Below are 13,898 nucleotides of genomic sequence, written 5' to 3'. Positions count from 1 at the left end.
CCACACACACACAATGATAAGTTAAGCTGCTCATTCAAATGGGGGGCGGAGAGTTACTCAAGTGGGCGAGGAAAGCTGTTAAAAACTGATGCCGATATGCCCCAAAGTTTAATTGGGCTCGTTCAATTGGAAGGAATATGCCATTTGGGGTGTGAGCTTAAGAGACATGGCAAGAAATTTTCTAGCCGGGGTCGTGGCCTTTGAGAAGATTTACGTGGTAATCAATTTGGAAAAAAATTGAATGAAAATTTAAGAAACAAATTTGAAACGTTTTTTTTTAAATTGTTTTTATTGTTTAAGAGCTCATGTGACCTCAGCTAAACCCACCCAATCCAATCAGTGCAAAAACTCCTTAAGTCATTTTCAATCCATACCCTAGATCTCGAAATGTTTCATCCATTACCCTATCGACTTGAATTGTCAGTGGCAGACAGACAGGATGATTGCACCTTGAATCGCTTTCCATGCAGCTCGAGGAAACTGAGTGTAGATTGGGGGGCCACAATCATCACACAATGTCATGTCGCCGGCTGCCATTATTTGTTGCCATTCGGAGTTGTCGTCTTGTAGTGTTGTTAGCATTTGCAGCTTTTGAAATGATTTGCAATAAAAGTGTCTGCCACTGTCCATTGGCCACGCCCCATTGCCAGATTACGTGCCACTTCAACAGCTGTCCATTGGTGTGGCTGTCCCTGGTTTTGTTGTCCTTGGTATTTGCGTTGCTGGTGCAGCTTATCTGGCCTCTCTAGCATGGGTTGGCATCGTCATTGTCCTTGCCACTGTTGCGTAATTGCCTTTTGTTTACTCTGCTTTCATCTCCTGCGTCACCCCACACACCTCGGCTCTTGACCTTTACGCATCTTTCAGGTGCGCCAGGGGCAGTAAAGTATGGTCAGGAATTTTAAAAGTCAACACTTGTGGTCTTAAACTGACACTAACAGATTTGTTGAAAACTGTAGAAAAAAATATCTACGAATTATTATTATTGTGCTCTTTACAGAATAAATATTCCTTTCGCAATTTGGTAGCGCACAGCTTGTATCGCAAAACTTCCACAATAGAAATCCGCTCCTGAAATGGGAAAAACACAAAAAAGCCATAGACGGAACGGCATTGGCTACAATCATCTTTCCTGCATTGCCATAAAAATGCGTGGCAACGAACAAATTACTCATAAAAATAAATAAAAAATTGCTGCCTTCCCGTCAGTTGCTGTTTTGGCCAGTCGTTGTGCTGCCTGCAATTTCTGGCACATCATTCGGGATTGCCGGGGCCGTAAATTATATAGATTCTGGCCAGCATTTCTACACTTCTGGCATACAGGCGGCAGTAGGACCTTAGATATTCCCCGGTCCGTGCCATTAAAAGCCGTTTTGTCCGGGAAAATGGAAATGATTTCGTGTCATTGCAGTTACGTGTTGGTGAAAATTCCAGCAAATTCAGGAGACAGCAGAAAAGTATTGATATTTCTGCATGCATGGCATTGCGTCTTTAATATTCGCAACAATTTAATAATACTTCAAGTCACTAAAATCAGCGATTATTTGGTATCTGGCTATTTACAACCTGGGCATCTGTTAGCGATTACAGGTTTTAAAGTCTTTAACACTTATTCCTTACTCTTCCAAAAATGCAACACGCGTACCCAAAAAATAGGCCGCCCATAAAATCAGTTCTTCCAATTTACATTTTATCGACTTGGCACTTGCTTGCCTCATTATGTTGGCCATTTTTATTGGCTTCCAAAGATTTGCAGCCGGACCCAACTCTCGAAATGGAACCTTAAAACAGAAACCCGCACATGCGCTGATTTAATCAGGAAATACATTTCGTTACCTGGAATTTTTATGGCCAACCGGAGAAGAGGTGGAGCGATGTGTTTTGGCAATTTTCATATGTCTAAACAAAGGAAAAGTTGCCAGCCTCTGCTTATCTAACCGCAAATGGTTGATGCCATCCTAAGACTCTGCCGATATTTGATTTTTTACGACCTCAACCCACACTGAATCCTTTCTTTGCGATTTACTCTCGCTTAAAATAACAATTTCAAATTGGTTTTACTGCCTGGGGGTTGGATTTTCTCCTCTCGTCTTGTGTTTATGTCGCCTCGCATTTTGATCGCTTTGCATAAGCGCCTTTCAGCAATTTGCTTTGCCTCTGACCATTTGCTATATGCGGCTTAAAGGGGCGTGCCCCGCCCACCCCTTTAACCTCACTCAGAAGTCAAGTGCATTAGATCCGGAAAAGCTGCACTTGCTGGGTTGAAAACAGGAGACTCTTTTTTCGGAGGGTTGAGGGCTGGAAAAGCTAACTTTTGTGCACCAGACAATAATTGAAAACGCTCTCCCTGCTGGCCGAGTTTGTTGGCCAAACTTTGTGTGCTGGCATTAAATTTATGTTAATTGAAATTTATGTGCGCTGGCCACAGCTCAAGCTCAAACAAATGAAATTCGGAAAAAAGAACCAGCGCAATGGAAAATGGCAAACTTTTCCTGACATTGGCAGCCAGCCTGGTTAGTTCGCAGCGCATCGAAAGGCCAAAATATAAATTAAAGTCACCATTCTCTCCGTTTTAACAATACATTATTTGATTGTCATTCGTAGTGAAATATAAATCACATTCAAATTAAATTACTCTATTTTAGCCAAAGGCAATTTGTGGCAAATACAATTGTGTGCTGTAACAATTTAATTTGACATTTTTTCATTTGTGTTTGTGTATGGAATTGAATGCTTCGACATTCATATAATTTATAAAACTTATTAAAATAGTTTGCCAGTTTTGTTCATCAATTATTTATAAGCAAAACCTTTACATTTCTCTGTCATAGTCTTCAGTCGCTATTAATTCCATTTGCCACTTTATACTGAACGCAGCTAATGGAATTTAGCACTGTACAGAAGAAGAAGTCCAGGGCGAAAGGACATCCACACTCCTGATTAACACTCATAATTTGATTCCTAATGGGTTGTGCCCTTAGTTGGAGATCAAAACAGGTTTGCTGCAACAGAGGGCTGTAGATTATTAATAAGATCCTTTATTTTACACTTACCAGGTTCTTGAGCTGACTGACAAAGTTCCCATCCAACTGCTTAAGTTTTGTATGTCTCAGATCGATTATCAGAAGCTGCAAATTGAGAAAGTCCTGCATTTGAACCAAACGGTCATTACAAAGACCAATGAGTAGCATCATCAACAATGGCGCAAATCCGCTGCCCAGATATCTCCAGAAAACGAAGCTCCATTTCTGCATCACAGTTTTATGGCGGTGGAAAAATATCCATTCGATAATGTATGACCAATTTCTCACTAGCTCAACGATGTTCGAGAAAAGCATGCTTGCCACTGGAAGCCAGAGCACTTTGATATCCTGGTGGACATTACTAATTTTTGCATAAATCCGCAGTAGCCGAAGGAGTTTCTTTCGTTGCTTTCTGTTTGGCTGCTGCTCCTGTTGGCAGTCCTGCAATCATAATAGACATAAACAGGATAACAAAAATCAAAGCATTTTTGTATAGTGTAGGTGTGATCATTTTGAGCGGTTCGAGGGCGATTCTAAAACAAGCGTGCTTCATTAGAGTTTACTTAATCTCAACTTCGTAGTTTTGCAGATACCTAGATCACAGGGTCATACGGACAAACAGGCGGACAATGAGCAGAAGGACAGACAGACGGACGGACAGACGAGCATTGGCAAATCGACTCGGCTAGTAATCCACAAAAAGAAAGTAAACGAAAGTAAATGAAAGTAGTGTATATACCATATAGGGTCTAAAACGCATTTTTCTACATGTTACATACATTCAAATATACCCTTTTGATACCCTCTTTGAGAAGCGGGTATAAAACTTTGTTATGGCTAGGGTTTTTTTCTTACCTTCAGAAAATGATTGATAGCAGCGATCCAAGATAGCAGAAGCATTTGGTAAGCCACATACACATTACAAATTAATCCCAGCAGCAGGGTGTTTAGCATCGGTACTAAATAAGAATGATTAATAGTCTGCAGCAGAGTAAATTGCAAATGCACTACGTAAAGGATCAAGAGCGAGATACCATCCAAGGATAGAGGTCCGAGAATTGAGTTTAAATGAGCGTTTACCCGGATAACGTCATTCACACGATCCACAAATGAGCGATTCCAGGATAGGCTATTCAGCCAAGAATAAAGGCGAGCGGTATTCCAAAGCGATAGTTGCACTGCAATTGCATCTATCAGATTATCAAAAAGCCGTCCTGATTTGTTTGGAAGTATCGGAAGAAACGCCATACATAAATATTGAGCGAAAGAATAATTCCATAGCAGTGTCAATATCTTTAGGAGCAGAGCAATCCGCTTGGTCCAAATATTCCGAGGGTGTATGACCATTTTTACTTTTCTCGCATCGAACTTTATTTGCCCAACCACCACGCCGCGATAAATTATATATGAGATCCAGCAAATAAGGGAAACTGACCATCGTAAAATTCGGGATAGCCACTTTTTGCGGGATTTTCTTAAAGGGATTTCGTGACCCTTCTCTGGCATTATGGAACCACTGAATGAGTCCCATGTGCCGGGTTGATTCATAACGGCATTCATGTGGGCTACAATGGAGTAGGAACTGGAAGTTATGACCGTGTAATTACCCAACCCCAAATATATTCGCTTTATTCATATCACCAATCAACTAGCAACCACAACTTGAAAATACAATCAACTAATGTCTGCTTCTATATTGATGCCATTTAATACAAAATGTTTAACAAAACAAAGTATTGTACACATTCATTAACATTGTTGTGAGTTTAATGAATGACTAACTTAAAAATGTTCAATATCATACTGAATTAAAAAAATTGAATGCGTGATCAGGTTTCCGAACATGGCCAATGTATTGCTGCGAGTTACATCATACAACTTAACAACCTTTATTTCTAACGGATTTCGTATCAACTGCAGATTAAGGTTCTCAAACTGTCGGTAAGAAATCTTTGTTATAAAAATCAAAATCCATAACTTCATGTACTCACGGCTTCTTCGAGGCGGACATCCAAGCCAACGAATATTGTCCGCTCCCCGAGTATTTGTAGCATTTCCCGGTAGTCATCCTGGACGTGGAGCATGACCGATAAATTGAGCATACCATCAAGGTAGTAAAATAAACACCAAGCATATGATAGGATTACAGCACTCAGTGCCATGTTCAAGTTCTCATATCCATGTTTGAGGATACTATACGCCAAGTAACAGGTGCCCACCGAGGACAAGTAGTAGCCCCCATAGATCATGGCCCCCTGAATGCCGTATACTTTTTCCATTTGGTCCACAATCGTGTGTAATTGGCTCTGGACTCTTGCTATATTCTCTAGCTGATCCGCCAACGAACAACACTTGGTCATGAAAACTCCCTGATGCCGGGGGCTTAACAGCAGTTCCTTGGCTTCCTCGATCACCTGACGCAGTTCCGTGTTAATGAGCTGGAACTGTGTCCGAACGAAAAGCATTATCATGTATTGCTGTATCATAGTCATGTTGAGAATAACGGACACCCAGTACTGCAAGCCCAGTCCCAGGTAGAATTGCGAGTCTATATGCCCCATTGCATTCAAGACCATGGCCATTTGGAGGCCATCGGTCATAGTCCCGGAAATAAACTTGGTGAGAATGCCCCAGCGAGACATTCTCCCTACCTGCGGCCTAGCTACATACATTCGGACCACACTTGCCGTCAAATCCATCATCTTGCAGCGCTGGTACCATCTGTGAATCAGTATGAAAAGACCTACAAATACAACGGGAATTAATCACTTAAATTATGCAACGGCTTTTTGAATTAGTGTTTTTGCTACCAGTAGCAATTCTAAGTCCGGTCATTATGGCGACAACATATTCGTGCAACATGTTTGCTCTGCCGAAAATCGTATTAACAATGTTTGTGTTTCCGGTCCAGTGATAAATGTATAGGACAAATATACATGAATCCATCGCAATTGCGTAAAAAGTACTCCATTTTGTTGTAAATACACGCCCTGTGTTCCAGTCGAACTCAAAGGTACTGAGACCGATGAGGAGTCCATAGTGGTAAACCGCTCCCAACAAAAAACTTTCCAAGTCCATTATTTTTACGAACTGAAAGTGTCCTCAATGTGGTTTGCCCTGCTGCGGAAATAATTTAACTCCAACCGTAATATACTCATTTCGAAAGAGATATGCTGATAAGATTGGACAGATTGATCGAACCAAACAGAGTAATTATATGATAAAGGTCAGGTAATACGGAAACATTCTTTATATTTGCAAACAAGCATGATATTTTTATACTAAGCGATTAATTGTGAAGATAGTTCCAAAATAAACCCAATGTCAAAATGATTTAAATAATATTCCACTCAAAAGAATTCCATGTCAAATTGAATTAGAAAAATTGAATTCACTATAATAGAAGCACACATAGCCGCAGTTGAGCCACGCGTGATAGGGAACATACCCATTACATTAATTTTTAATGGGTTTCGAGCCAGTTGCAACTGAAGACTTTCAAACTGAAAGGTAGTAAGTGTATTTAAAAAAATCGATTTCATTTGGATTATAGCTTACGGATTCCTCCAGTCGAATGTCCAAGCTGGAAGCAAACACAGTTCGTTCCTCCAATAGACCCAAAAAGTCCTTGTGATGGTCCAACACACATAGCATATTGTTGCAATTGACCAAGGCATCAAGGTAAAATAAGGTAATCCAAATGCAGGCGATGATCGAGGTCTTGGGTGACAGTTTCAGATTTTGCGGTCCATATTTATATATGCTATATGACATATAAGATGTGCCCACAATGGATAGGTAGTATCCACTATAAGCCATAAGCCCCTGCATGCCGAATACCTCTCCCAGTTGACCCACCATCGATTGTAGTTTGCTCTGGACCTCGCCTATATCTTCCAACTGATCAGATAGATAGCAGCATCTCGTCATAAAGCCTCCATTTCGGTGCTGCAGGAAACTCAAATTCCTGCTTTCCTCGATCACCTTTCGCAGCTTTGCGTTAATAATCCGATATTGTGCTCGAATTAAAAGCATTACCAGAAAATGCTGGGATATGGCCAAATTCATAATGAACGAAACGCACAATTTTACAAACAAGCCCATCAAATCGGCTGTTCCTTGGCGTTCCAATGCATCCACGGAGAGTCTTACTTGAAAGAGGTCCATTGCAAAACTAATGAAAGCTTTCAATATAACTCCCCAGCGAATCATACTCTTCGACTGCGGATTGATCATATATAAACGGATAACGTCTTTCACTAGCTGCATCATTTGGCCACGCTGAAGCCATCTATTAAGCACCGTAATGAGCCCTAAAAAATATATAATCAGACTGAAGAACGGAAATTTTATATATTTTTACCCGCCACGATCTTTAGGCCGGACATTACGATGATAACATATTCATGCAGCTTATTTGCGCTTTGAAAAATTAAATTGTTATTACTGTGAGCGGTAAAATGATAAATTGTTGTAATCAAAATAAGGATGTTAGCCATGAAGGCGTAGATAGTACATCGCCACGATGTAAATACGCGTCCTGTTCGGCAATCGTACTCAAAGTTACTTAACCCTATCAAGTAGCAGTATATGTGGACTGCCTTCAGCAGCAACACGACCCAATCGACCATTTCGGAAAACTGAGTCGACTCCTACAGTTGGCCAGCATGTTAATTAGCTTATGTCTATGACAACAATAATCTGATATCGAATTCAGATTTTGATTCGGATTGCCAACGAGGCGTACACAAAAAAAAACACGTAATGGAAAAGACTTGCAAACATATTGGAGAAGTATTATTTATTTAACTTGATTTATTTATTTTTATCCCCGTTTCTACTATATTCATTAAAAATTATGTCTGACCATATAAAGACTGTGATCTGGGAAACTATGAAAGCTATCCGTTTCTCGTAGACCAAAAGGATATTGTAAATTTCCGACCGAATCGATCTGACCATGCCCGTCCGCATGAACGCCTCAAACCGCCCAAAAATGGGACGCGGAATTTTAATTTTTTTTATTTTATTTTTGTTTAAATTTCTCGTTTGCACTTCTATTGCCTGAGAAACGTGTGTGTCCGTAGTTAGGTTAAATTCGAACAGGTAATTTTCCAAACATGATAAAATTATTTATATATGGCCGCCCTTGTTGAAATTAAGATTTAAATGATGCCGATAGAGGTGACGATGATCTCGATGATGTTTTCAGTAGAAAATTAGCAACATAATGCTTGGGGGCTTTATTTGTTGTCAAAAGCTTAAGTATCAGAAATCCTACAACAAATTTTGTTATTATTTTACTTTTTATTTTTTAATTTTTTAAAAATATTCCATTTCGTATTTAATACGTCTATTTGTTGGCAAAAGCTGAAGTATCAGAAATTGTACAAATAGTTTTGTTATTATTTTACTTTTTTTTTTAATTTTTTAAAAATATTCCATGTCGTATTGAATAAGAAATATCGAATGTGTTATTATAGATCCCATCATGGCCGCGGATGAACTCCGAGTAATGGTAAATATATCCAATACTTCAAATTTGAACGGATTTCGAATTAGCTGCAATTGGATGCTTTCAAACTGTAAAAGTAGAAGATCGCGATACTTTAATTTGGATAGACGGATAAAAACTTACGGATTGCTCCAAGCGGACATCCAAGGCGGAAGTAAACAGAGTTCTATCTTCTAGTATCCGTTCTAGCTCCTTGTGATCATCCAAGAGATTGAGTATAACAAACAGATTTAGTATGGCATCCATGTAGTAAAAAAAACACCAACTAAATCCCAGTGCCACTGCTCTGACAGTCAAGTGCAGTTGTTCTATACCATTTTTAGCTAAACTGTACGTTATGTAATTTGTTGATATAAAGAATATATAGTATCCGACATAAACCATCATCCCTTGCAAGTCGAACATCTGGTTCAACTGGGCCACGATAGATTGAAGTTCATTCTGAAGTTTTGCTATATTATCTATTCGATCGGCCAAGAAACAGCACTTGGTCATGAAAGCCCCTCTCCGTGGGTAAGTCTCACTTAGCATCTGGCTTTCATGGATCACCTGCCGCAGCTCTGTCTTGAGCAAATGGTAATAGGCTCGAACGAAAAGTATTATCAAATAGTACTGTGATAAGGCCATATTTATAATGGCTGACATCCAGAACTCCAAGGCCATTCCCACGAATTGTTTGGACCCCAAGCGACCCACTGAGTCTATAGATATGGCCATTTGTAAGAAGTCGCTGACGACAGCTACAGATAACTTTACAAGAATTGCCCATCGGGACATTTGCTTCACTTGCGGCTTTTTTAGAAATAGCCGAAATACACATTCAGCCATGCGCATTAGTTGTGCTCGCTGGTGCCATCTGTTGAGAATTGTAGAAACTCCTAAAAAATGTCCAATTTAAAAATCTTTAATAGATGGTTTCATAAATATAGTATAATTAGTTAAGCGACCTGAAGCCATCCTCAGTGAAACCATCACGATGATCACATATTGGTGTAGCTGGTTCACCTTACTGAAGTACGAATCGAGATTGAATTTCTTGGAGATTTGCAAAAGCACCACCATACAAATTAAGACGTTAATCGCGATGGCGAATATTATGCTCCTTTGGGCTGCAACAACACGACCTCTTTGCCAGTCAATTTTGAAGTTGCAAAGACCAATGATCTGCCCATAGTAGTAGGCTGCCTTTAATAACAAACCGACCCAGTCAAACATTTCCATTAACTGAAAGAATCCTCAATTTCGGTTTCACCAAGGCTAATTAATTTGTGTCAATGACTTCACTTACCTAATATACTGATGTAGACAGATACATATTACAGCTGATATCCTTGATATATTGTGCTTTCACAAAATGTAGTGGTATAAGGCTCCATTTCACATTGTCTGAGTAAGTTCGGACCGAAGGGGTGTTTTATTTAATTTTTAAATTTATATTTAGAGCCAAATAAGTTTAAGTTATTGTATCTCAGAAGTGGAACGAATGAATGTTCACGGATATTCTATACTGCACACAGCGCAAAAAAAGAAGTCAAGAAGTACAAACGATTTTAAATATTTTGAGTTGCTATCCTACCCTAAAGAACCAATTGAAAGCAGCGAGCCAGAAAAGTAAAAGCAACTCATATACCACATATGTGTTGAAGAAAAGCTCCAGCATTAAATTGTACAGCGAGAAGATGTGTAGTTGAATTTGACTATACCCAACAATCTGCAGAACAGTCAGCTCCAACTGAAAAATGTACAGGATCAACAAGAAGTTAGCGTCCAAGTAGAGCGGTCCCACAGTCACATCTATCTGGGTTGTTATGTGGATCACGTTGTTCACTAGTTTAACAAAGTGTCGATTCAAGGAAATGCTACCCATCCAGTAAAACAAAAGAACCACATTCCATCATGATGGCGGACATCAGTATATCAAAGAACCTTGGGGAAGTAAAAAGTAAGCCACCATTTTCCAATGGAATAAATGAGGCAATGAAAAGCATATGAGATGCCAAATTTTTTAAGTAAGAGCCACAATAATCTTCAGACATAGGGAAAGTCATTTTATCCAAATGTTGCGCGGCTGAATAATCATTTTCCGCATTTTTGAATCGTATTTAATTTGACCAATCCCGCAACCACGATAAATAATGTATAAGGTCCATGATATACTGAAAACAGACCACTTTAGAAGTCGCGAATTACATTTTTTATAGGAAGTCCGTACTGTTTTCTCTTCCACCATTAACTAGTTCTCTATTTATTTGGAAAGACAGACTTCCCCATTGATAATGAAATGGCATTAATGGCGAAGTAATTTAGGCTTACAATTGTGTGACCTTTAATGAAAAAACGAGTCTTAATAGCCTATAAAGTTGGTTATGGGTTAAGGTACCCAAAGCCTATATAAAGTATATATATTCTTGTTCTTTATATACTGTAGTATTGAATTGTTGCCACGGCTACTTAAAATATATAAGTATTAAAATATACTTAAAAATATTTTTAAATTTTGGTATTAGTCTTGTAAATGTCTAGCTTTAAGCTTTTTGCCACTTTAAGCTTTTTGTCAATGGCATCTTCTTACCTAATGAATCTGATCTAAATTTTGATGTATTTATAAGCATCTCATTTAAAGGCGGTTGCAGTGACATTTCAAAATTATTTTAGAAATATGTTGCATTGGCAGAAAACCGCAATGTTCTTTTGAACATACAAAACCCACCATAACAGCAACCCCAAAGAGCAAGGATGCGTCATAGTCCTTCCAAGTATTCGTGCCATAAATCAAAAGTAGCGGAAATTCAGCCTCACACCTACCTATGCACACTCACCCAATGAATCATGGTATCGGTGGGTAGAGAAGGGTATGCGAGGGGCGTTAATGCAGTTCATGTTGCATATCCCTTCGCTATTCATGGTCAATAAGCGTGGCTCGTGAGGGAAAAAAGCAACAAACACACAATAAAATGGTAATTACATTAGCCAATGTGTTTATGCTGCATTTTCACGCGGTTTACAACTAAACTTATTTAAGAGAGCTGGGGCCATGCGGCCCTTTGTTAATTTATGCATTCAGTCCGACCCCCCATTAATGCGAATTATCTATTCGATTGTAATTTAGTTGATTGTTTTAATCTTATTTAAATTAAAACACTTGAAAATTTAACTTTCAATTCGGAAAAACAATAACTTTGCAATAGTTATAATTCTACTACTGGAAACAATCTAATTGAACTTTTAACACATTCTTTTATTACGTGGACGTGTAAATGTTACCCATCAAATTAATTTGTAATTTAAGGCGCATTTGTATGAAAATAATACTCTCCCCCAATTATTGCTGCCGCGTAAGCATGTGCGTGGCACTTTTATCAAATTTACGCTTATTGCATTTTAATTAATTATAAACAGGTAATTATGGTAAACAGTCTGGCCCACCGCCGACCCATAAAACCGGGCTTACAAGCATTACCAATTTACGAGCCAAGTGCTTGGCAGTTCCGCCAAAGTGCCATCCTGGGACGGGCAAATCGTATATAAAATTAATTTAAAACACGCCACAAACCCTTCGCAAATTCCCCTCTCTGCAATCCCATTACCATGGTTATCCATTGGCTTACTGCAATTTTTAGTGTCAGTAGTTGTTAAATGCCTAAATGTTTGACCCATAAATTTTAGAGTCACGCCCACAAGGAAGGAAGTTATATCAACAGGTGTAGAATCTGGTGTGTATACAATTATATTTCAAAATTTATGACGGACTTTTTTACAAAGGTGCAAAAAGTTGAACTGTTTTTGAAATGGGTTATAAACATTTTTGAATTGAACATCTAACCCGTAACTCGAAACTAATTTAGATTTAACAGAAAAATAATGCCGATGGGCGCACCCTGCCATATTCGCCATTGGTCGTCTCGGAGTACTTATATCCTTTCAAGTGGGCCATGGATTCATTTTCGTAACGGATTTCTTGGCGTGTCTTGGCCGTCTTGGACTTGACACAGTACTCTGATCGAAGACGGTTTCTCCTGGCGTAGTATCCATACATTTTATCTCCGTATGTTTTCCTACATTCGGCGTAAATGGACCCGTATCGGGAGTAATACTCCCTTTGGGCATCTGCAAACCAGGCGCTACTTTTCTCCCAGTTAGTGCGAGTCTTATCAATCTGACTGGCCACAACGCGAAAGTGCTTGAGCTGATCCACAAAAATCACCTCACTGTACTCTTTCATTGTGGATTAGGAAAAATCAACTCAGAAGCAAAGGGATAATATAACCATTAAAAATATACACTTTTTAGTTTTTAGTAAGACATTTTATGCTCTAGCTTATGGAAAAGAATAAAAAACAAAACAGACAGGCACATAAAGGCCTGTTTTGTTTCAAACGTATAACTAGATGTCTAGTTTCCACAAATTCTTTATGCAGTCTTTAACAAAATATCTATTATATGTTATTGTCCATTAAAACAAGCAATATTTGTAAATAAGCAGACCAAGAAAATCAACTTACATACATAACTAAATAAATGTTAATTGAACTGAACTTAAGGCTTCCTTTGATTAGGGTGTATTTTGGGTGCTTACATAATTGAGGAGAATAGGATGCTAACCAGAAACTAAAATGCGATCTAAATTAATAAAAGACGCTTCTTTTTGCTTGCTTTTTTGGACTTAATTTATTTTTCATTTTCATGTTCAGTTTTACAAACTATCTGGTTTTACTTTTTTTGTCAAACATTTGATTTTCCAATACTTACAAATAAATGGTAAACTAAAGTATTAACAAAGTTCATTGATGAAGGTTAATGAAGGAAGGTTAGTTTTTGACTTAGCTAAAACCGACAAGGATTTTGTTTTCCGCCTCTCGGTTTGATTTAGTTATGTTTTATTTTTGAATTTACAACACGCACAAGATTTGCTTAGATTTAGATTTAGATGTAGATTAGCTTACAGAGTTGCCGAGGATTTCTTTCGCTTAGATCCTAAGTAAACTTGAGTTCAAACGTCGCTGGCTATGTACAAGAAACATTCATTTTGGCTAAGTTGTATGGCGTTTACGCCCCTTGCCAGTCGATCAATGCCAAGCTGAGATGTCTGAGATAAATTTTCGGCCCAGACCAGCAGCTGTTTGTGGGCCATTTGTAGCCATTGCCGCGGTGCCTTTGGCCCACAATCGAACGGCTTTGTATGCAAATGAGCCATTGGATTGCATTTCTCACGCCCAGGTGAGTCCGTCAGACATGCGATGTTCCTTACCATATGGAAACCCCAGTCATCGCATGAGTCATGAACTGCTTTTGGCCTTTTGTTAGCTGCTTGGTTACTCTGTTTGGACTTGAATGCATTCGATTGCGGTTTGTTGCGCGTT

General features: G+C 38.8%; 5 protein-coding genes across 5 annotated transcripts; all 5 read right to left on the bottom strand.

Annotated features, from left to right (window-relative positions):
- Positions 1 to 2,806: 2,806 nt before the first annotated feature.
- LOC6732594 (uncharacterized protein CG31750) lies at positions 2,807 to 4,539 on the bottom strand. The gene is made up of 3 exons (XM_002079677.4): positions 3,879 to 4,539; positions 3,054 to 3,464; positions 2,807 to 3,002 (listed from the first exon to the last, which is right to left on the bottom strand). The coding sequence occupies exons 1-3, from the start codon at positions 4,527 to 4,529 to the stop codon at positions 2,835 to 2,837; spliced, it is 1,230 nt and encodes a 409-aa protein (XP_002079713.3). The 5' UTR covers positions 4,530 to 4,539; the 3' UTR covers positions 2,807 to 2,834.
- Positions 4,540 to 4,566: 27 nt separating this feature from the next.
- Positions 4,567 to 6,156, bottom strand: LOC6732593 (putative gustatory receptor 36c). Its single transcript, XM_002079676.4, has 3 exons — positions 5,834 to 6,156; positions 5,015 to 5,766; positions 4,567 to 4,958 (listed from the first exon to the last, which is right to left on the bottom strand). The coding sequence occupies exons 1-3, from the start codon at positions 6,099 to 6,101 to the stop codon at positions 4,806 to 4,808; spliced, it is 1,173 nt and encodes a 390-aa protein (XP_002079712.2). The 5' UTR covers positions 6,102 to 6,156; the 3' UTR covers positions 4,567 to 4,805.
- A 217-nt stretch (positions 6,157 to 6,373) lies between these two features.
- Positions 6,374 to 7,654, bottom strand: LOC6732592 (putative gustatory receptor 36b). Its single transcript, XM_002079675.4, has 3 exons — positions 7,387 to 7,654; positions 6,582 to 7,336; positions 6,374 to 6,526 (listed from the first exon to the last, which is right to left on the bottom strand). Exons 1-3 carry the CDS (start codon positions 7,652 to 7,654, stop codon positions 6,374 to 6,376), a joined length of 1,176 nt encoding a protein of 391 aa, XP_002079711.1.
- Positions 7,655 to 8,453: 799 nt separating this feature from the next.
- LOC6732591 (putative gustatory receptor 36a) lies at positions 8,454 to 10,077 on the bottom strand. Its single transcript, XM_002079674.3, has 3 exons — positions 9,486 to 10,077; positions 8,662 to 9,416; positions 8,454 to 8,606 (listed from the first exon to the last, which is right to left on the bottom strand). The coding sequence occupies exons 1-3, from the start codon at positions 9,757 to 9,759 to the stop codon at positions 8,454 to 8,456; spliced, it is 1,182 nt and encodes a 393-aa protein (XP_002079710.2). The 5' UTR covers positions 9,760 to 10,077.
- Positions 10,078 to 12,230: 2,153 nt separating this feature from the next.
- Positions 12,231 to 12,895, bottom strand: LOC27209436. Its single transcript, XM_016184869.3, has one exon. The coding sequence runs from the start codon at positions 12,758 to 12,760 to the stop codon at positions 12,386 to 12,388; it is 375 nt and encodes a 124-aa protein (XP_016025276.1). The 5' UTR covers positions 12,761 to 12,895; the 3' UTR covers positions 12,231 to 12,385.
- Positions 12,896 to 13,898: the final 1,003 nt, after the last annotated feature.

Source organism: Drosophila simulans, chromosome 2L (assembly GCF_016746395.2).
Source record: "Drosophila simulans strain w501 chromosome 2L, Prin_Dsim_3.1, whole genome shotgun sequence".
NCBI lineage: Eukaryota > Metazoa > Arthropoda > Insecta > Diptera > Drosophilidae > Drosophila > Drosophila simulans.
Note: the sequence above shows the minus strand (reverse complement) of the source record. Positions and strands in the feature narration are given on the sequence as shown.